Raw genomic sequence first — 21,837 nt, 5'->3', positions numbered from 1 at the left:
CTGCAGGAAAAGGGGAGGCATGCAGTTAGCAAGATCAGCATGAAAATAGCGATAAAAGATAAAAAAGATACGCAACATTTCGGTGGTGAGAAAGAGGTTGCATAAGACAGTCAGTCAGAAGAGGGGAGTTGATGAGACAAAAAGCTTTTGATTCCATCCTATTTAATTAAACTATGTGAGTGGAACCTCCCCCAAAAGATGCAAAAAGTACTCCATACAGGGGTGGATATGGCCCTTGTACAGAGTTAGCAGTTGGAGGGGTGAGAAATACTGGCGAGACGCCTCAGAACGCCTAACATACATGGCAAACACACACACACACACACACACACACACACGGGACATCGTCGATGGCGGATGTGGTCGCTGAGCTCCAGAGCAATCATCTCTAATTCTACAGTTACCATTGCCTAAGAGTAACCAAGGTGGGAAAGGAGCTGGTAATGTTTGTTCCGTCTCCATATAGTCATGTTAACTGTTGATTAGCAAAATAATGTCCAGGAAGGTAAATATAAACTGTAGCCTGCGTTTGAGCCATCAGCTGGTTTGTTTACATCTGCGCAACATGGCGGCCGTGAACTCGAAAGATGAATCAGACTTCACAGGATTTCAAGGAATAATGGAGAAGAGCGCTTATGTGAAGAAAATTCTGGAGTTGGAAGGTAAAATTGAAAAACTGTTTGAAAAGTATGGGGCCTGGAAACGAGTTATGACAATGTAATGAAAGAGTGTGCCGATATGAAGAAGGAAAATGAAGCACTGAAAGAGGAAGTTAAGCTAATTAAAGTGAATTGCGAAAAATGTGGAGAATCTCTAGGAAAAGTGATGGAGAAGCAGGCTGAATGGAAAAAAGTCAGGAAGTGGAAAGAAAGGAGGTAAATTACAAAGTTGCAAGTCTGGAAAAGGAAATCAAAGAGTCTGGGGAGAAAACTTTGGGCCTTGCTGAAATTATAGATCAACAGATCATAGAAGAGAAGATTGCTGAGAAAGTGGTGAAGGTTATTAAGTCAAATGAGACATTGGTGAGGGAAACTGTAGACAAAAAGAGATGTGTGGTGATATTTGGTGTGGAGGAGGATAAGACACCGAGTAAAATGGAGAGAGAGAAAACATAAAAAGGTGATAAATAATATCATTAATGTGGTGCAGGAGGAGGAAAAGACCTAGTACAAGAAATAGAGGACTTCCATAGAATTGGAAAGTTCACAAGAGAAGGTATGAGGCCAATAAGAATCAAACTTAAGTCACAAAAGGATGTAGATGAATTGGTGGAGAAGTCATGGAGGCTAGCCCAGCAGGAAACAACAAGGAAGATTTGGTTGAGAAGAGATCTCGGTGAAAAGGAAAGAGAAATGTTAAATGAGTTGAGAAAGGAGGCTTTGAAAAAAATGAAGAGAGGACAGAAGAGGAGAAGAAAGAGTTTTTCTGGAGAATCTTGGATATGAGACTGAGGAAGTGGTTCATAACCCAGAAAAGTACAGCAAGAAAGGACTAAAGAAACTTACGTATGAGCGGAATGTAATGTATTCCAACATAAATGGAGTGATATCGGGATTTTAGAACTCAACGATTACTTGAGGGACAAGAACCCAGATATTGTGGGTCTTACTGAAACAAAACTGAGAGAGGAGAAGACCTGATGATGGTTGGAGAAGGGAAATATAATGTTTGGAAAAGAAATAGAGTAGGTAAGATGGGAGGAGGAGTGATGTTGCTGGTTAAAAAAGATATAAAGGTGGATCAAGTGAAAGAAGGTATGGGAAAGGCAGAAGTGCTAAAGATCAGAGCAGAAACTAATGAAGGAAAAAGAGGCACTACATAGTGGTGTACGTACCACCTAAGACAAATGCATGGTCAGTACAGGAATATGAAGAAATGATAAGTGATACAGGAACATGTCTGGAAGAAATGTTGGGTGGCTGTGAACGAACTATAATGATGGGAGATTTTAATTGTAAAGAGGTGTGTTGGGAGGACTGGTCAATGGAAGGATCAGAGACAACATGGGAAATACACTATTGACACTGGCAATGGAAAATGTGTTAACTCAGTGGGTCAAAGAAGATACTAGGTTTGGAGGAGAGGAGCATCGTCAAGACTGGACTTGGTCTTTAGTACAGAGCCAATGGTCATTGAGGAGATGAGGGTGGAGTGCCCTTTAGCAAAGAGTGATCATGCAGTTTTGGAGTTCAAGGTGATAGATGAAGAGAAATCTAGAAGAAATGAAGAATATAAAGTGGGAAGATGGAATTATGCCAAGACAGATTTTGGAAACCTAAAGAAATTCTTTCAAGAGACAAATTGGATGAAATTCAAGAGTGCTAAGGAGCAAATGAAAAGTGGAAGGAATTTATAAAAATATACAAAGAAGGTGAGAAAAATTTGTACCAATAAGACAACATAGAGAAGTTGGAAAGCAGGACTGGTTTAACGATAGATGTGAAAAGGCTAGAACAAGAAAAGAGGATGCATGGAAGAGGTGGAGAAGGAAAAGACGGATTAAGCAGTGGGAAAGTTACAAAAGAGCAAGAAATGAATATGTGTTGATTAGAAGAAGAAAGAAAGAAACAAGAAAAGGATATAATTGATAAATGTAAAGACCAACCAAGGCTTTTTACAGACATGTGAACAACAACATCAAAAATAGAGAAAGTATTGAAAGTTTAGAAGTAAATGGAGTATGCAGTGAAGATCCCAGGAAATGGCAGAGGCTATGAATGGATGCTTTCGGAAGGTATTCACAAAGGAGACTGCTTTTGACAAACCACTGGTAATGGAACAGAAAGGGATTATGAAGGAGTTTCAAGTAACTGTGGAGGAGATCAAGAATATGATGGGGAGTTTAGAAGTGAGAAAAGCTGTGGGACCTGATGGGGTATCAGGATGGATTTTAAGAGAATGCAGGAGCAACTGGCAGAAAAAGTTTGTGAAGTAATTGATGCCTCATTAAGGGAAGGTGTAGTGCCCCAAGACTGGAAAAGAGCTAACATTGTCCCAATCTATAAATCAGGTAACAAGAGAGACCCATTGAACTATAGACCAGTGTCACTTACAAGTGTGGTAGCTAAGATGTGTGAGAGGGTGGTGAAGAATAGATGGACAGACTTCTTGGAGAAAAATGACATACTTTGTGAGTGTCAATTTGGTTTTAGAAAAGGGCGTTCATGCACGACAAACCTGATATGTTACTATTCGAGGGTGATAGATGTAATACAGGAAAGAGATGGTTGGGCTGATGGAATATATCTGGATTTAAAAAAGGCCTTTGATAAGGTACCACACCGGAGACTGATCTGGAAACTTGAAATGGTAGGAGGAGTGCATGGCAGTTTACTAAAATGGATGGAAGACTTTTGGTAGGAAGAGAAATGAGAACAATAATTAAGGACAGACCATCAGAATGGGGCTTGGTGGAGAGTGGAGTTCCACAGGGATCAGTGTTGGCACCAGTAATGTTCGCGGTCTACATAAATGACATGGTGGATGGGGTGTCCAGTTATGTGAGCCTATTTGCAGACGATGCAAAATTGTTAAGAAAAGTGAGATGTGACAAAGATTGCGAACTACTCCAGGAAGACTTGGACAGAATATGGAAATGGAGCTGTACATGGCAAATGGAGTTCAACACGACAAAATGCAAGAAAATAGAGTTTGGCAAGAGTGAAAGAAGAATCAGGAGTATGTACAAGATAGGAAATGAAGACATAAAACCAGTCATGAAGAAAAAGACCTTGGGGTGACAATTACCAATGACCTATCGCCAGAGAGACATATAAACAAAATAATTGGAGAAGTATTGAACTTATTGAGGAACATAAGAGTGGCGTTCGTATATTTAGATGAAGAAATGATGAAGAAAATAATTACTGCAATGATAAGACCGAGGCTTGAATATGCAACAATACAGTGGGCTCCGAACTTAAAGAAACACATAAGGAAACTAGAGAAAGTACAGAGGGCTGCAACAAAAATGGTGCCTGACTTAAGAGATTTGACTTATGAAGACAGACTGAAAAGAATGCAACTTCCGACCCTGGAAAACAGAAGAGAAAGGGGAGACCTGATAGCAATATACAGAGTGATGATTGGCATGGAAAAATGGATAGGGAAGATCTGTGTATGTGGAATGAAAGAATGTCGAGAGGGCATGGGAAAAAACTAAAAATGGCCACTTATAGGAGAGATGTGAAAAAATATAGCTTCCCTCATAGAAGGGTGGAAGCATGGAATAGTTTAGACGTGGAAGTGGTCAACGCAAGGAATATTCATGATTTTAAGAAAAAGCTGGACATTAATAGATATGGAGACGGGACAACACGAGCATAGCTCTTTTCCCGTATGTTACAATTAGGTAAATACAATTAGGTAAATACACACACACACACACACACACACACACACACACACACACACACACACATTAGTAGAAGATTTCAACTGTAAAGAAGTGGACTGGGAAAATTATGAAAGTGGTATGGGGGAAGAAGCCTGGGGAGAAAGATTCTTAAACCTAATGATAGACAATATGATGGACCAGAGAGTAAAGGAATGCACAAGATTCAAAGGAAACGACAAGCTGGCGAGATTGGACCTAGTTTTTACAAGGGGTATACAAATGAATGACGATATAAGATAGAAGTGCCCATTGGGAAAGAGTGACCATGCAATATTAGAAATAGATATAGAAGAAAAAAAGGAAGATGGAGACGATTCATACAAAGGAGACCGAATAAATTACAGAAAGGCCGATATTGAAAATCTCAAGAACTATTTTAAAAACGTAGACTGGGAGGAGATGGAAAACTCAGAGACAATGCAAGACAAATATAACTTATTTTTGGAAATATACAAAACAGGAGTCAGGGAATATGTCCCAAAATATAGACCAAAAGAAGAAGGAAAGAAAGATTGATTTAATGCAAGGTGTGCTAGGGCAAAGGAGAAAAGAGATGGAGCATGGAAAAGGTGGAGGAGAAATAGAATCCAACAAACAAGGAAAACTTCAAGGCAGCGAGAAATGAATATGTTAAGGTGAGGAAGGAAGAGGAAAAGAACTTGAAAAAGATATTGTCGAAAAATGTAAGGAGCAACCAAAATTGTTCTATAGATTCATAAATGGAAAAATTAGGCAAAAGAAACAATAGAAAGGTTAAAAGGAGAGAACGGGATGGTGGAAGACCCAAAAGTATGGCAGAACTATTAAATAAAAATTCCAGGAGGTCTTTACTAAAGAATCCAAATTTGAGAGGCCACAGGGTAATAGAGAGACAATCTATATGAAAGAGATTAAAGTAACCAAGCTTGAAATAAAAGAGTTAATGAAGGAACTGGATGAAGAGAAGGCAATGGGACCAGATGAAGTCTCAGGCAGAATACTGAAAGAATGTAGGAAGAACTAGCAAGTCCTATATACAACATCATAAAATGCTCAATAGAAAATGGAACAGTGCCAGTAGAATGGAAAAGAGCTGAGGTGGTTCCCATATATAAGAGCAGAAGGAAAGAAGAACCTTTAAATTACAGACCGGTATCACTAACTAGTGTAATATGCAAGATGTGTGAAAGAATAATAAAGAAACAATGGATCGAGTTCCTTGAAGACAACAAATTAATATCAAATAGCCAATTTGGTTTTAGAAAAGGACGGTCTTGTGTAACTAATTTATTGAGTTTCTATTCTAGAATAGTTGATAGAGTACAAGAGAGAGAGGATGGGTTGACTGCATCTATTTGGATTTAAAAAAGGCATTTGACAAAGTGCCACACGCAAGATTACTGTGGAAGTTAGAGGAGAAGGGTGGCTTAAAAGGAAGCACATTGAGATGGATAGAAAATTATTTGAGGGGGAGAGAAATAAGGACAGTAGTTAAAGATATGAAGTCCAAGTGGAGAGCAGTAGAAAGCGGAGTGCCACAGGGGTCAGTATTGGCACCAATACTTTTCCTCATTTATATTAACGACATGCCAGAAGGAGTGAACAGCTACATAAATTTGTTTATGGATGATACGAAACTGTGCAGAGTTATAAAGCAAAAGGAGGATTGTGAAATACTGCAAGAAGACCTAAATAAGATCTGGGAATGGAGTAAGAAGTGGAAATGGAATTCAATGTGAACAAAAGCCATGTCATGGAAATGGGAAAGAGTGAAAGACGACCTGTGGGAATCTATAAGATGGGAGATGGAGTAGAACTGGAGAAAGTAAAAAGGAAAAGGACTTAGGAGTGACGATGGAAGAAAACAATCAACCAGTAAGCCATATTGATAGAATTTTAGAGAAACATATAATTTGCTGAGGAATATTGGAGTAGCATTTCACTACATGGACAAAGAAATGATGAAGAAATTGATAAATACTATAATAAGACCCAGATTGGAATATGCAGGAGTAGTGTGGACCCCTCATAAAAAGAAACACATAAGGAAATTGGAGAGGCTACAAAAAATGGCTACAAGAATGGTCCCAGAACTTGAAGGGATGACATATGAGGAGAGACTAAAGGCTATGGATCTACCAACCTTGGAACAAAGAAGGAGAGAGGAGACCTGATACAAGTCTATAAATTGATCAACGGAATGGACCAAGTGGATAATGAGAAACTGATCCTGAGAGAAGAATATGACATCCAAGCACAAGATCGCATAGTAAAAAGCTGAGAAAGGAAGATGTCTGAGAGATATTAAAAATATAGTTTCCAGAGATGTATTGAGACGTGGAACAGTTTAGATGAAGAAGTAGTGTCTGCAACGAGTGTGCACACTTTTAAGGTAAGATTGGATAAGTGTAGATATGGAGACAGGGCCACACGAGCATAAAGCCCAGGCCCTGTAAAACTACAACTAGGTAAATACAACTAGGTAAATACACACACACACACACAGGCCCGGTAGCTCAGTGGTTAGAGCGCTGGCTTCACAAGCCAGAGGACCGGGGTTCGATTCCCTGGCCGGGTGGAGATACAGTATTTGGGTGTGTCTCCTTTCACGTGTAGCCCCTGTTCACCTAGCAGTGAGTAGGTACGGGATGTTAATCGAGGAGTTGTGACCTTGTTGTCCCGGTGTGTGGTATGTGCCTGGTCTCAGGCCTATCCGAAGATCGGAAATAATGAGCTCTGAGCTCGCTCTGTAGGGTAACGTCTGGCTGTCTCGTCAAAGACTGCAGCAGATCAAACAGTGAAACACACACAAAGAAACGATGAAGAAATTGATAACTACTATAATAAGACCCAGATTGGAAAATACAGGAGTTGTGTGGACCCCCATAAAAAGAAACACATAAGGAAGTTGGAGAGACTACAAAAAATTGCTACAAGAATGGTTCCAGAACTTGAAGGGATGACATATGAGGAGAGACTAAAGGCTATGGATCTATCAACCCTGGAACAGAGAAGGGAGAGAGGGGATCTGATACAAGTTTATAAATTGATGAATAGAATGGATCAAGTAGATAATGAGAAACTGATCCTGAGAGAGGAATATGACATTCAAAGCACAAGATCGCATAGTAAAAAACTGAGGAAGGGAAGATGTCTGAGAGATGTTAAAAAATATAGTTTCCCACAAAGATGTGTTGAGACGTGGAACAGTTTGAGTGAAGAAATGGTGTCAGCAACAAGTGTGCACAGTTTTAAAGAAAAGTTAGATAAGCGTAGATATAGAGACGGGGCCACACAAGCGTAAAGCCCAAGCCCTGTAAAACTACAACTAGGTAAACACACACACACACACACACACACACACACACTTAAAAGGAAGCACATTGAGATGGATGAAGAATTACTTAAGGGGGAGAGAAATAAGGACGATAGTTAAAGATATGAAGTCAAGTGGAGAACAGTAGACAGCGGAGTGCCACAGGGGCAGTATTGGCACCAATACTTTTTCTCGTATATATAAATGACATGCCAGAGGGAGTGAACAGCTACATAAATCTGTTTGCGGACGATGCGAAACTGTGCAGAGTCATTAAACAAAAAGAGGATTGTGAAATACTACAGGAAGACTTAAACAAGATCTGGAAATGGAGCAAAAAATGGGAGATGGAATTCAATGTGGACAAAAGCCATGTCATGGAAATGGGAAAAAGTGAAAGACGACCAGTGGGAATCTATAAGATGGGAGATGGAGTAGAACTAGAAAAAGTAAAAAAGGAAAAGGACTTGGGAGTGACAATGGAAGAAAATAATCAACCGATTAGCCATATTGATAGAATTTTCAGAGAGACGTATAATTTGCTAAGGAATATTGGAGTAGCATTTCACTATATGGACAAGGAAATGATGAAGAAATTGATAAGTACTAAAATAAGACCTAGATTGGAATATGCAGGAGTTGTGTGGACTCCCATAAAAGAAACACATAAGAAAATTAGAGAGACTACAAAAATGGCTACAAGAATGGTTCCAGAATTTAAAGGGATGGCATATGAGGAGAGACTAAAGGCAATGGATCTACCAACCTTGGAGCAGAGAGAGAGAGGGGATCTGATACAAGTTTATAAATTGATTAACGGAATGGATGAAGTGGATAATGAGAAACTGATCCTGAGAGAAGAATATGACTTTAGAAGCACAAGATCGCATAGTAAGAAACTAAGGAAGGGACGATGTCTGAGAGATGTTAAAAATTTAGTTTCCAAAGATGTGTTGAGACTTGGAACAGTTTGAGTGAGGAAGTGGTATCAGCAAAGAGTGTACATAGTTTTAAAGAAAAATTGGATAAGTGTAGATATGGAGACGGGACCACACGAGCATAAAGCCCAGGCCCTGTAAAACTACAACTAGGTAAATACAACTAGGTAAATACACACACACACACTCTCTCTCAAAATATGGTGAGGGCAAGGTAAAAGTAATGGGAGTAACAATCAAAACAGAAGAATTAAAAAAAAAGAAAAATCATAGTTACAAATGTGCCATCTAAGACAAATATTACATGGGGAACTGAGGAACAAAGATAAACAAAGAGAGGTAGTTAAGTGCTTAGATAATATGTTGAGAAGAGATAGAAGAATACTTTTAGTTGGAGACTTTAACTGTAAAAAAAAAAAACAGAAAAACTGGAGAGAGATGGAAGTAATAAACAATGCTTGACAGTGGAGCAAAGAATTGTTACAGTTGACTATGGTAAATACAATGGACCAGTGGGTGGAGGAGTCAACAAGGTACAGGGGAGAAGAACCATCCTTACTTGACCTAGTATTCACAAAGAAGCCAGAGCCCCTCCCAGCATACAATACCTCAGTCCAATGGAAAGAAGTGATTATGTGACATCAGAGCTGGAAACACAGGAGGACAATGGGATAACTTACACAGAGGACTACAAAAAAGAGATTAAATTATGCAAGAGTGGATTTTGAAAAATTAAGGAACTTTTTTGCTGACAATGAATGGAGAAATATTATGTGCGAAAGGACAATATGTACAAGGAAAGTATGAAATATTCTTACAGAAATATAATGGAGTAAAAAATATGTACCTTTTAATATTAAAAAAAACTGCGCATGGTACAATGTTAGATGCACAGACGTGAAAAAGGTAAAAAATAAAGCTTGGAAGAAACTCATAAAGCACAGAAATGACAATAACAGACAGCAATATAAGGATGCAAGAAATGAATATATTAGAGTAAAGAGAGAGGAAGAAAGAAACTCTGAGAAAGATGTGGTGAGTAATAGCAAAGATGAACCCAAGCTTTTCTACAAATTTATAAATGCAAAATGAAAAACAAGGAAACAATAAAAAAAATAATTAAAGAAGGGAGGACATACCAATCAGAAAAGGAAATGTATGAAATAATGAATGAGAGCTTCAAAATAGTGTTCACCGTAGAAGATGATTTTACAGAACCAAATAGGACTATAGCCAAGGATTACAGGAAATCACAGTACACAGAGTGGATATTAGAGGATTACTGGATAATTTGGATGTCAGAAAAGCAATGTGGTCAGATGGCGTCTCAGGTTGGGTGGTAAAAGAATATATATGCGATATAATTACAAGTTTACTAAATGAAGGGAAAGTTCCACTAGAATGGAAAAGAGCCAACATAATACCGATATTTAAAGGAGGAAAGGCAACTGAGCCATTAAATTAAACTGGTGTCACTTACAAGCATTATGGGAAAGTTATGTGAAATAATCATCAAGGAAAAATGGGTTGAAAATCCGGAAGAAGAACAAGTCATAACAAACAGACAATTTGGGTTCAGGACAGGACAGTTATGTGTGTCAAATTTATTAAGCTTCTACTCAAGGGTAATAGAAGGACTGGATAACTGAGATAGATGAGTGGACACAGAATACCTGGACATAAAAAAGGCTTTTGATAAAGTCTCTCATGGAAGACTACTATGGAAACTAGAGAACATAGGAGGACTGCGAGGAACTTTGTTAGAATGGACAAGGGTATATTTGAAGAAAAGAACCATGATCAGAGATATATACTCATCTTGGGGTAAAATAACAAGCAGAGTGCCACAAGGATCAGTGTTAACCCCCATTATGTTTCAGATTTATGTAAATGACATTCACAATGGGATAAACAGTTACATTAATCTATTTGTTGATGATGCAAAGCTACTAAGAGTTATCAAAACCCAGGAGGACTGTTTGCTCTTCCAAGATGATATAAACAAGATCTATGAGTGGAGTAAGAAGTGGAAATTGGAGTTCAATGCCAAGAAATGTCACATAATGGAACTAAGAAAGAGTAAAGAAGACTGGTATGTCCCATACCAGTCTTCTTTTGAAGACTAAACAGGAAAAGATCTGGGAGCGCTTATACAGGAAAATCTGAACCCTGAAAAGCATATAAGCAAGATATTTGGTGTATCATATAAAATGATGACTATTATAAGAGTGGCATTTCAATCTATGGATAAAGATATGATGAAAAAATCATCACAAGCATGATACGTCCAAAGCTGGAATATGAAGCTATGGTGTGGTCTCTGAGTTCTATAAAAGATATATGAAGATTAGAATGGATACAGAAGACTGCTACACAGATAGTGCTGGAACTAATGAAGAGCAGCTAAAGGAAATGGAACTACCAACCTTACAAAATAGAGAGAACAAGAACATCTAATTACAATGTACAAGATAGTCAATGGCATTGAAAAGATAGACAAGGAAGACCTAGTGCTGTTGGCAGAAGAAGATGGAAGGACAAGAGGTCATGTAAAGAAAAGCAGGATGAGGCAGTGTGTGAAAGATATTGGAAAATACAGTTTTCCACATAGAATGGTGGAAAAACCTTGAAAAAGTGGAATGCATTGAATGAAGTTGTTACAGCACATAAAATATATATAGCCTTAAAGAAAAATTAGATAAGTGGAGATATGGAGACAGAACACTATAAGCCCTGCTTGAACCCTGTACAATACAACTAGGTAAATTGTGTACACACACACACACACACACACAAAATCAAGATCATACGAGACAGACGTCCACACCACGCTCTGATATTATTTCAAGCCACCAAGAATATCTTTTACTTAGATTGTTAACTAAAAGTAAGAGCTATGTTTTAGTGGTGTCCCATCTAGGTGGCAGGGTTAAAATGTTAGTAACATGGAAAAAGAAGCAAGAAACAAAGTGAGATAGAAAATGGATGAAAGCGAGGAGTTTTTATTTACAACTAGTGGTAGATTTGAATTTCCTAAATATTATTTCTCAGGCTTCAGACTGGAAGACAGGTTTGATGACTGAAACACCAGAGAGAGTCTATTGAGGAAGAGGGTCATACACCTGGAGGATCAAGTAAAAGAACTAGTGGCTAGCCTAAAAAACATAAAGGAGAATGAGATCATGAAGGCAAACACAGAAGTGCTAAAGAAAAACTATGATGACCTGAAGAACAAAGTTTGTGCAAGTGAAAAGAAAATGGAAGAAAATGAAGATCAAGTGTGGAAAATAAGTGAAAAGCAAAATCATTAGAAGATGGACCAGGATCAACAGGAAGTTAATTTTTAAAAGTATTATAGAAGAATCAGCCAAGAAAAGGGAACAGGAGGTTGCCAAAGTGATAGTAAAGGTAATTAAGCAAAAGGAAAATTTGGTTCGGGATACTGTGGAAAAGAAAAAAGCGTTGTCATCTTTGGATTAAAGGAAAAAGTTATGCCAATTAGACACAAAAAGAGAAGAATACTGAGACAAAGCAGACAGAAAAAGTAGTGATGGAGGTAAGGATGATGAAGAGGATGGCAAGAGATTGAGTGAAGAAACTGAAGAAATCATAGAGTAGGGAAATACGAGGAGAGAAAAACAAATCCGTTAAAGATTAGAAGAAGATCACAAGCAGGCGCTGAGGAAATATTGGCAGGATCATGGAGGCTGGGAAGGAAAGAAAAGTATAAAAATGTATCGTTAAGACACAATTTAAATGATGAGGAAAGAGCTAAACTCAGGCAGCTATGGGAAACAGTCAAAGAAAAAACTTAAACAGAACAGCAGAGGAGAGGACGACCTACTACTGGAAGGTCAAAGACATGAGACTGAGGAAGTGGTACACAAGGAAGGAGAACAAAAGGGAAATAAGTATCACTGTAAAAGAGGAAGAGTAGTAAAAGTCACATACACAAATGTAAATAATATTTTAAAGACAAAAAGAAAAATAGACTTGAATGATAATTTAAGATATAACAAGCCTGACATCATGGGATTAACTGAGACAAAACTGTATGGAGGACTTGAAGTATTGGATATTGGGGAAAAAATAGTTACAATATATGGAAGAAGAATAGAGAAACAAAAAAGGGAGGAGGAGTGATGTTACTTGTAAAGAAAGAGCTGCAGGTGGATGAAATAACTTATGGGAAAGGGAGTGCTGAAGTGCTGAAAGCATAAGTAAGAACTCAAGGAGAAAGAAAAAAAGAACTTTGCCATTGTTTATGTCCCACCCAGAACAAACTCATGGGGAAATTAAGAATATGGAGAACATGCTTAATGATACCAGAAAATGTTTACAGAGACTAATTGAAAAGAGTAAAAACATAAGTGATGGGTGACTTTAATTGCAGAGATATTTTTGAAAGACCTGACAACTGAGGGAGGAGAAACATCTTGGGGACAAATTACTGAATCTAGCAGTAGACGATATCCTAACTCAATCAATGGGTGAAGGATAGCACATGGTATAGAGGAAATGAAGAGCCATCACAATTGAACTTGGTATTTACTAAAGAACTAGAGATACTTGAAAAGTGAGGATGGGGGAGTAAGATGCTGAAGGATAATGTCCCATGGAATGTATCCCTCCAAGATAAACATACTTAATAAAACTGGCTTATCTATCTATTTTTCTTTCATTATTTTTTATCATGTTTCCATTCAATAATTGTTATTTATACATATCTTTTTCTTACCTAAAAACATGTAAAAAAAATTGGGGTGCTCTTTTCGGGAGGCTGGAACAAATTAATGGGATTTCAGTGCATTTCAATGAGGAAAATTGTTTTGAGATACAGGCAATTTGAGACACGAACTCCATCACGGAACAAATTAAACTCATATCTTGAGATATGACTGTATAGTCTTTCATCCATTCTCAGGCCACTGTCACCAGCATAGTGACTGGGAGGCCAGTGAGACGAATGACCCAGGTGGCACATTTCTCAGGGATGGTACAAGTGAGGCTACTGAGAACACTAATGTTCAGACTGTCACTTTAGACTTTGCAAAATTAAAGGCATGAAAATATTGATTTAAAGTTCATGTAAGTATAATATATATATATATATATATATATATATATATATATATATATATATATATATATATATATATATATATGCATAATAAACAAGTAAATTATACCTAATCTCACATTTTCATTATTTTCAGGGGCAGCATTTTCAAGTTTCACCCCATGCAAATTTATCTCTCACTACACCACTGGCCACTGTCATGTGTTAATGTCACCTGTAGCTCCATATTTCAATCTACAGTACGTTTTATGACCTCTGGCTTCATCATTGTTTACATCTCTGGGTTTGTGTTGTAGAGAAAAGATGTTCATAGGTACTGAGAAAGTTCCTAACATCTGAGGTACGTAAGTTCATAGATTTCACTAAATTGCTCTTAGCATATACATTTCTTAAGCACTTATGAGATTCGTAACTCCTTAGAGAATCCAGCCCCCGTACAGTATCGCCTCCAGGTAACACTCATAACTTAAATGACACCACTCAAAGACAAGCAGGAAGGTGACAGAGGTAAATATCTTATTTTGTAGTAGAAACCCAATGTCATAGTGCCAAGTTGTGATTGCATGCTTTGTTTATAATCAGTGTAATATTCTGAAAGTGTTTTATGTCAGATTTCATAGAAAAAAAAAAAAAAAATTGAGTCTGTTTGTAATTCCTATGCTTATGCCTACTCATCATAAATGTCAGAGAAATACTTTTCATCAACCTTACAATGACGGCTGAGATTGTTGAAAAAAAAATCACTTATGAATCATTACATATTTGCCAATGCAGAAACAATTACACTTTCCAACCTTAAAATGGTTTTCTTTCATTAAAGCTACAAAGAATACAATGTTATAATGTTACTCTACATATTATGAAAATATATGATACTGCAAAGTGATGTATAAAAAATGTCCTTAAATATGCAACATTATCTAGAATCAGATATACTACAAAGATGAGCAGGTAGATTGTGACCCAGAGGTAGAGCATACCTTTTACCTCACAATCAATATATTTTACATTCTAAGCATATGAGCAATGAGTACCTTAGAAAGCATAACTGGTGCTACAGAGTTGACAAGGAACGTATCCACCATCTGTTGCCACTTCACTTGAGTGATGCGGGTAGACTTTGGAGCTACACCAGCATTGTTGATGAGCAGGTTGAGACCCTGGTCACCCACCATCTCACTCACACTCCTCACCATTGCAGCATAGCTTCCCTCATCTGCTACATCTGAAACACAATCAATATCAAGGTCATCATAAATATCTTTACTAAATCCAGACTGAGTCTAACAGGAAATCTAAAATAATGAAGTGAATGAGAAAGCTACTGCAGTGTTTGTAATAGGAATGCTTTTTAAAGGTTGTTTTGAACTTTCTTTCAGCACTGCAAGACAGAGTTATTAGGTCTTTTACATCTGAATAACATGGCTTTAGTGTTTTGGTGCCTTGATTCAAGTTCAAAAGCTTAAAAAGTTGCATGTTTACATTAAATTGTTTAATATCTTTTTTTTTTTCTTCATATTAACATGTTGATGCCAGATACCAGGTGCTTGTTCTTTCTGGCTGTAATAAAATTAAGATTGTAGCAAATACTAATAAAGAGGATGAAAACCAATGAATAGACATGCAGGTGACTGTAGAGTTTGCCAAGTAGACAGAAGCAGTGAAAAGTTAGGCAGTTAGCTGCTCTCTGATCTTCCTCTTTTAAGTAGACTCAGATGTTACCTTGTTTACCATCACTTCCCCCACTGCCCCTTAAATAAATCCATCCGTAACATATCCATTAAATACTCTATTTGACAATTAACTATCTAGAAGTAAGACATAGTAATCTGCTCATTATTTTATCATCTATCAACATTTCTAGTTGTCTTTGACCAATAAACTTATTACTACTACTGCTTCAACATCACAATCACACATGTTGCTCTTCTTACATGTGTTCTCAGTCACTATGGTTTCCAACCAGACACTACTTCTTCCCTTTTTTCTTATCATAATTTCCAGACTCTTGCCAGAAAGAATTCTATCCTTTCCCCTTATTCTCACTTTACTTTCCAGATCCTTACAAGGAAGAATTCTGCCAGAGGACACATTTCATTCACCAAAGACCGTATCCATTTCCATTCTTCCACTGGTCAAAGCCTCTGACCTGGTCCCAGGTATATCTTCCCAATACTTAGTACTGTAATAGCCTGTCTACATGTACAACCTTGTTTTTCATATTGCTCACCAGTGCATACCAAAGATTAAGTCAAGCAATAATAGCATTATTAAGTAAGTAGAGCCTTTTGGGACCTCAATAATTACACTGCAAGCCATTTTTACTGCATGGATTGTATTACAATGGTCCAACTCAGTACTATAAGGATTGTTCTGTAATTTTGCCACAACTCAAAAAAACTTTGTGTTACTTCCAAGTAAACATGTAGGAGAGGACAGGGCAGTCACCCACATCACAAGAGGTTACTGATAAGCCAATGTTAATGCTTGAGACCTGTAAGGGATCAGATATATTTCACTGTTCAAGCATGTTTGCAAACACCTCAAATAAGGTTAGGTTTGACAAGTGATAGTCTTGATAACGAAGTAGGAGATTGACACATATTAATGGTGCTAATACATTACATATATAAGATAGATAATTCTGCAATGCATGTTCATCTTTACACTTAAGATAATTCAAGACTTCACCTGAAGTGTACCTTCATATACTTTGAGTTAGCAAGGGATTAGCTAAGTTTGTGTGACAGTCCCCTACACGAGGCGGCACTTTGACCCAAGGGAGATTGATGTGAGAAGGTGACTGCAAATGAGTGATGGTTAGTGAGTGATGGTGAGATGACAGGGCTGTGAATGAGAGGAGACAGTGTGAGTTTATAGCTGTTGTGATATGGGTAAAACCCTCACTATATTACATACTGTTTGTACAAGTGAAAGACTAAGTATATATGAAAATCTGCAGAACCTGGCCTGTCTTTCTCCATCCTCAGTCTCTGGTGTCCCCACAACCTGTGCTCAGTAACACTAACTAACATCCCTGTGCCTCCATAACCCTAAGTACTTAAACCCATTTAGACACTACACTACCTAGGGTAAGGAAGCAGTAGTGCATATGCTACTAATAGTTGGCTTAAATAGAGGGATAGCTGTGATGTAAACAACAAATCCACTAAGCTGGGTTACAGATTGGATTCCCAGATGGTAAAGTTTTGTATGGCATTTGTGAGCCACAGCGAACTCCCAAAAGAGTTGCCATATTCAGAGACACAGGTGAAGAAGGCTGAGGTATTCTTATCACCAAGAAGTAAGGCAAGGAATTTTCCAATAGGATCACAGTTTAAAATTAGTTGAAATGGCATATAAGAGTGAAGAAACCCAGGAACTGAACCTGTATCAAAAAGATATAGAAATTGATGATTTGAAACAATAGATGTATGAACATCAGGCTGGTACATAAATACTACAGCATCTTCTGTAGTTTTTATCAACAAAAATAACAAAAGCTAGAGACATCTCACCATTAGAGTTAAAACACTTACCACATTTGGCGGCATATAGGACGCACCTTTTTCCCAAAATTTTGGCTCTAAAAATTGCCTTGCATAGGCTTATCTTCTCCCTGATGCTCACTAACCTAGTTTACAATTAGTACTTCTACCCACCCTAACTGCATGCATCATTATTTTATTGCTGATATTGTTATTCTTACCAGGATTATTACTTTAAAAACTAATTTTCATAAAAATGAAAGCAATCTAACATGTGAGGCCGTGATGCAGCTGATCAGTTGGAACCCTGACTCAATGCCATCTGACGGTGACAAGTAACAGCCACTTCATGATCACAAAATTGATAGGGAAAGAAAAGAAGAAAATAGATAAAAGTTGCTTATGAAAAACAGGAAAAATAAATAAATCACCAACAACAAAAGACATAAACAACAAGAAGAGGAACATTGCAAAGGCTATCCGCCGCTATCCAATCCGATCCAATCATAACAAAACGCATCAACACCCTCACCTTCACAGCAGAAGGACGAAAAAGATCCAGCTACACAAACTACAAGTTGTATGTTATGTCAAGGAGCATGGCAACAGAGCAGCAGCAAGGGCTTTAAGGCCACCACCTACAGAAAAACTCTGACGTGTCTGGCAACAGCTTACATTTTGTATTGCCACACCAATCAAACCAGGCCTTTTTCTTCATGTAAGACTGGCCAAGGGCAACAAAAAACTGTGATAAAAAATCCCACTGGGGAAACAAGTTAAATAGATAATAATTATAAGGGAACTCCAAGGATGGTAAATTTTATTTATTTTATTTATTTATCTTTTTTTTTGCATAAAGAATGATGTATGAGTAGTTAGATGCATCTAGTTTGGTGTGAAGAAAGAAATTTGTTTTTTGAGGGTAGACTGTGACTGCTCCCTTGCTTCTTGTGACACAAAGGTCACAGCTGGCTCTAATGGTAAGTTCACACCACTCCCTGAACCAGTGCTATTAGACCTCGCTGGGAGTAATTATCATTTCCACAGGTGTCTTCTACCTCCTCCAGTAACACTATTACAACAGAGATGGATATGAGATCCCCTGTTATCCTAGCAAAGATTGTATGCTCATTAGGAAGACTTTAATTCCAAACAATTAATATGATCTAGTTCTTCATGAGCCCAGCGAACCCCAGTCTTGGTATCCCCCACTACTGCACCCCAACTAGTCAGGGAAGCATCACAAACTAATTCTAGTTGGTGGAGACAGAATCATAATGACTGTTTGTGAACCAATATCATAAATTAACCATTTAATAAGTCCCAAGCATGACTGTCCAAGAGAATAGATGAACTACAATTCCCATGATGGTGAGCAAGTTATCAGGTACAAAATATATCTAAGTCTTAAACCTGAGTGGAGCCAACTCCACAGTAGGGTCTGAAGCTACAGCCATACCAATAAAAGAGGAAAGCTCAAACAACAATACTACATCTTTGTTTAGCAGTAGGAAACCTGTGCCTAATGTGCTCTTTTCTCCTGGCAGTGATGTCAACAGAAATTAATATCACACAAAGGGATTCAATTTCTTGTGTAGGCTGTAGTACAGATTTGTGTCTTGGCCAGCTTCCTCTCTTGCATAAAAAAATAAATAAATAAAAAAATACACTAATGCAGTAACACGTACATGGCATCAGTCACCACTCAGCTTAGATGGAGGGAGGATGTGCGCTACTGTGAACAAAATTTTTAAAAATTATTTCAAAACTTTTATTTCTGATGTTTTTCACTTTGAATTCGTTGTTTTTTCTATTTTTTTACATTCCATAAGCAAGAATATTCCTTCAGAATTTCTATGAAATGCAGGGTGGCATTCTTGGTTCACTGGAATTATGTTACTGTAACTGCCAGTTCACGAGCTACAGTCTGCTCGCTCTCAGAGTTGACACATCATCATGCAGCCACACTAAATCAAAGATTCTCAAGAAAGGAGACAGAGTTCCTGTGCTTTCACACCGCTACCATCACTGATGATGACGATCAAATGGACACCACCATCTCTCCATCTCCAATCTTCCTCACCACTGCCACCAAGTGAGTGCTTCCCTCTCCACCCAGGGCATCCCACAAAATGCCTCGCACCAGCCAGAACGACCACCATCAACCAGAGAAGGTACAGGCTTCCTTCCTGCTCTGTGCCACCACCGGGGCGAGGGTGTTTACCAACTCATGCATTTCCCAGGCCCTCTATGCCTCCGACCTGGGTAAGTACCTCCTTGAGGAAAAAAACGGCTCAGCACTCGTTGTGACCTTGTAAGAGAACAACATTGCCTCTAGGGGCCTCACTTCCATCTGGGGGACTGGGAGGTAATCTGCAGAAGGGCTGACCGGGATGCAGACACCTACAGCTATGCCAAAGTGGGACCATTCGACTGCAACACCAACCATCTTTCCCTGATGTAGGACTACCCCTGGGACCATTGAACATTTCCTGCTCCACTGCCCACTCTTCCATTCCCACCACAGTGCACTATGCTCCCAGCTCTCCACTCTGGGCATCACAACACTCGATTTGCCCACCCTCCTGGTGGCCTAAGGCATCCACCCCTCCCAGCAACCTGCTATCCTTCGCCTTACCTGTGCCTTCTTGAGGAAGACCGGCCAGCTACCACGTCTGTGATACCCACATAGAACTACCCCAGGGGTCATAAGGATCTAAAGATCTTTTCAGCCCTAACACCACCACCACCACCAACAACAACAACAACAACAACATTCTCAAGAGAGGGATGGTGTTGGTGGATAGTGTACAAAGCTTTTAATATGAGTATCAACACATCTCAACAACAGAATGCATGCACTTCCTCTAGTGTAGGGCCATAATGGTACTTTTTAGAGTGTTGGTGCATGCCAACTAGTTAATACATTTTTATCAAATGACACTTACCAAGCTTCAATAGATTAACTTCTTTGTGGCTCTTAGAGAGTTGCTGAAGCTCCTGAAAAAAAAATGAGCATGAGATATTTTCATATTTGAAAAATTTATTACCATTTAATTACAGTGTGGTACCAGTTCCATTTTATGGACCTAGATCATGAGAAGAAAAAAAAAAAGATATAATATAATGAAACTTTGGTGCCTGAGAAATATAAAACCCTATGTATATGGTGAAAAATTAATATGTAAAAATGAACATATTTTAAGAACAATTTTAACCAAAAGGCAAAACATAATACAATGTTCTGGATATGTTGAAAAATGGAAGAAGTAAGCCTGGAGAAAGACACATATGGACCAGGTGTTGGGAAGAGAGTAAAAGAACACTGTAAATGGGAATGATTTATGATGCAAAGAAGACATTTGAGTCTGAAGCAAGAAAGGATTATTATATATCAGACATGAATTAAAAGCAGATGTATAGCAATCTAAAAGAAATTCTAGAGGGGTTAACACACCTCTGATTCAATCAGCAGATCACATCAGGTGAGGAGCTGAGGGTGAGTTTATTGTTGTGCTTTTGGTCTCTAAATTATTCAAGAGCTAATGAGGAATGCTTTATAGGGTATGAGAAATGTAGAAAGAAAGGAGTGGGGATAGGGAGGCAGTCATGGAGTTAGGTTAAGGAAAGCATGGCTTAATTCCCTCATCACAACTGTCATTTGTATACTAAAAACCCATGAGTTGACTTGTCACTTTGCTGAAAATATGGATAGGAAGGCTGCCTCATCAAGCAGGGAGCCAACACTTAAACAATTCACATTTTAACTTACATATTTCATAGATTGAATGTATGTCTTACATTGTGTCTTTTCAAAATATATAAAACTAATGAAAATATTTTTAGAAAGTAGAAATTAGTAATAAATGGCATGTTAAGTTTTGCTTTGTCTTGTCATATTTGAAACAAGTAACTTTGTTCTAAAACCAAATTACTGTATGGTAACCAAAGCAATTATGAATTAAAAAATTTTGTTTGAAAACCAATTTGTTCAAAAAGGGAGGTGTCCAGTAACCAAGGTTCAATAAAGTGTACATATTTAAACACTGACTTGTGGTCACACTGAATAGTTTAAAAAACTAAACAGTATCATGGAGAAAAGCTTGGGAATCCATGATTTAAAAAACAGTTCAGATTATCTTTTCATTTGAATATTACATTGTGCTCAAGTTTCAAGTTTTCTGTTCTTTTCTCATTTCACATATCACTTTCTTACTAGGTTATTGTTCATTGTTTTTTGCTTCTTTGTTGTTTTTTATCCATAAATTCCATGCTTAATGTTTTATTCTCTTAAGCTTGTTCATACTACGAGTAACACTAAACCATTTTTTTTTTTTTTTTTCTCATCAACCCAGTAGAGAGGAGTTAACAGTTTTAATCCATGTTCATATGTTCTAAAGGAGTTGTATTTCTAATGTACAAACATGATCACTAAGTGTGTGTGTGTGTGTGTGTGTGTGTGTGTGTGTGTGTGTGTGTGTGTGTGTGTGTGTGTGTGTGTATTTACCTAATTGTATTTACCTAATTGTAACATACGGGAAAAGAGCTATGCTCGTGTTGTCCCGTCTCCATATCTATTAATGTCCAGCTTTTTCTTAAAATCATGAATATTCCTTGCGTTGACCACTTCCACGTCTAAA

General features: G+C 37.9%; 1 protein-coding gene across 1 annotated transcript in view; it reads right to left on the bottom strand.

Moving 5' to 3' along the window:
* Positions 1-21,837, bottom strand: part of LOC123510936 (C-factor-like) — a 43,600-nt gene that overhangs the window by 9,025 nt on the left and 12,738 nt on the right. Inside the window, exons 3-4 of the mRNA XM_045266439.1 lie at positions 20,146-20,197; positions 14,744-14,934 (exon numbers count right to left, since the gene is read on the bottom strand). Of these exons, the coding sequence (XP_045122374.1) occupies positions 14,744-14,934; positions 20,146-20,197 (243 nt within the window). The remainder of the gene's footprint in view (positions 1-14,743; positions 14,935-20,145; positions 20,198-21,837) is intronic.

Source organism: Portunus trituberculatus, chromosome 30 (genome assembly GCF_017591435.1).
Source record: "Portunus trituberculatus isolate SZX2019 chromosome 30, ASM1759143v1, whole genome shotgun sequence".
NCBI lineage: Eukaryota > Metazoa > Arthropoda > Malacostraca > Decapoda > Portunidae > Portunus > Portunus trituberculatus.
This window is presented reverse-complemented; position numbering and strand designations above follow the sequence as displayed.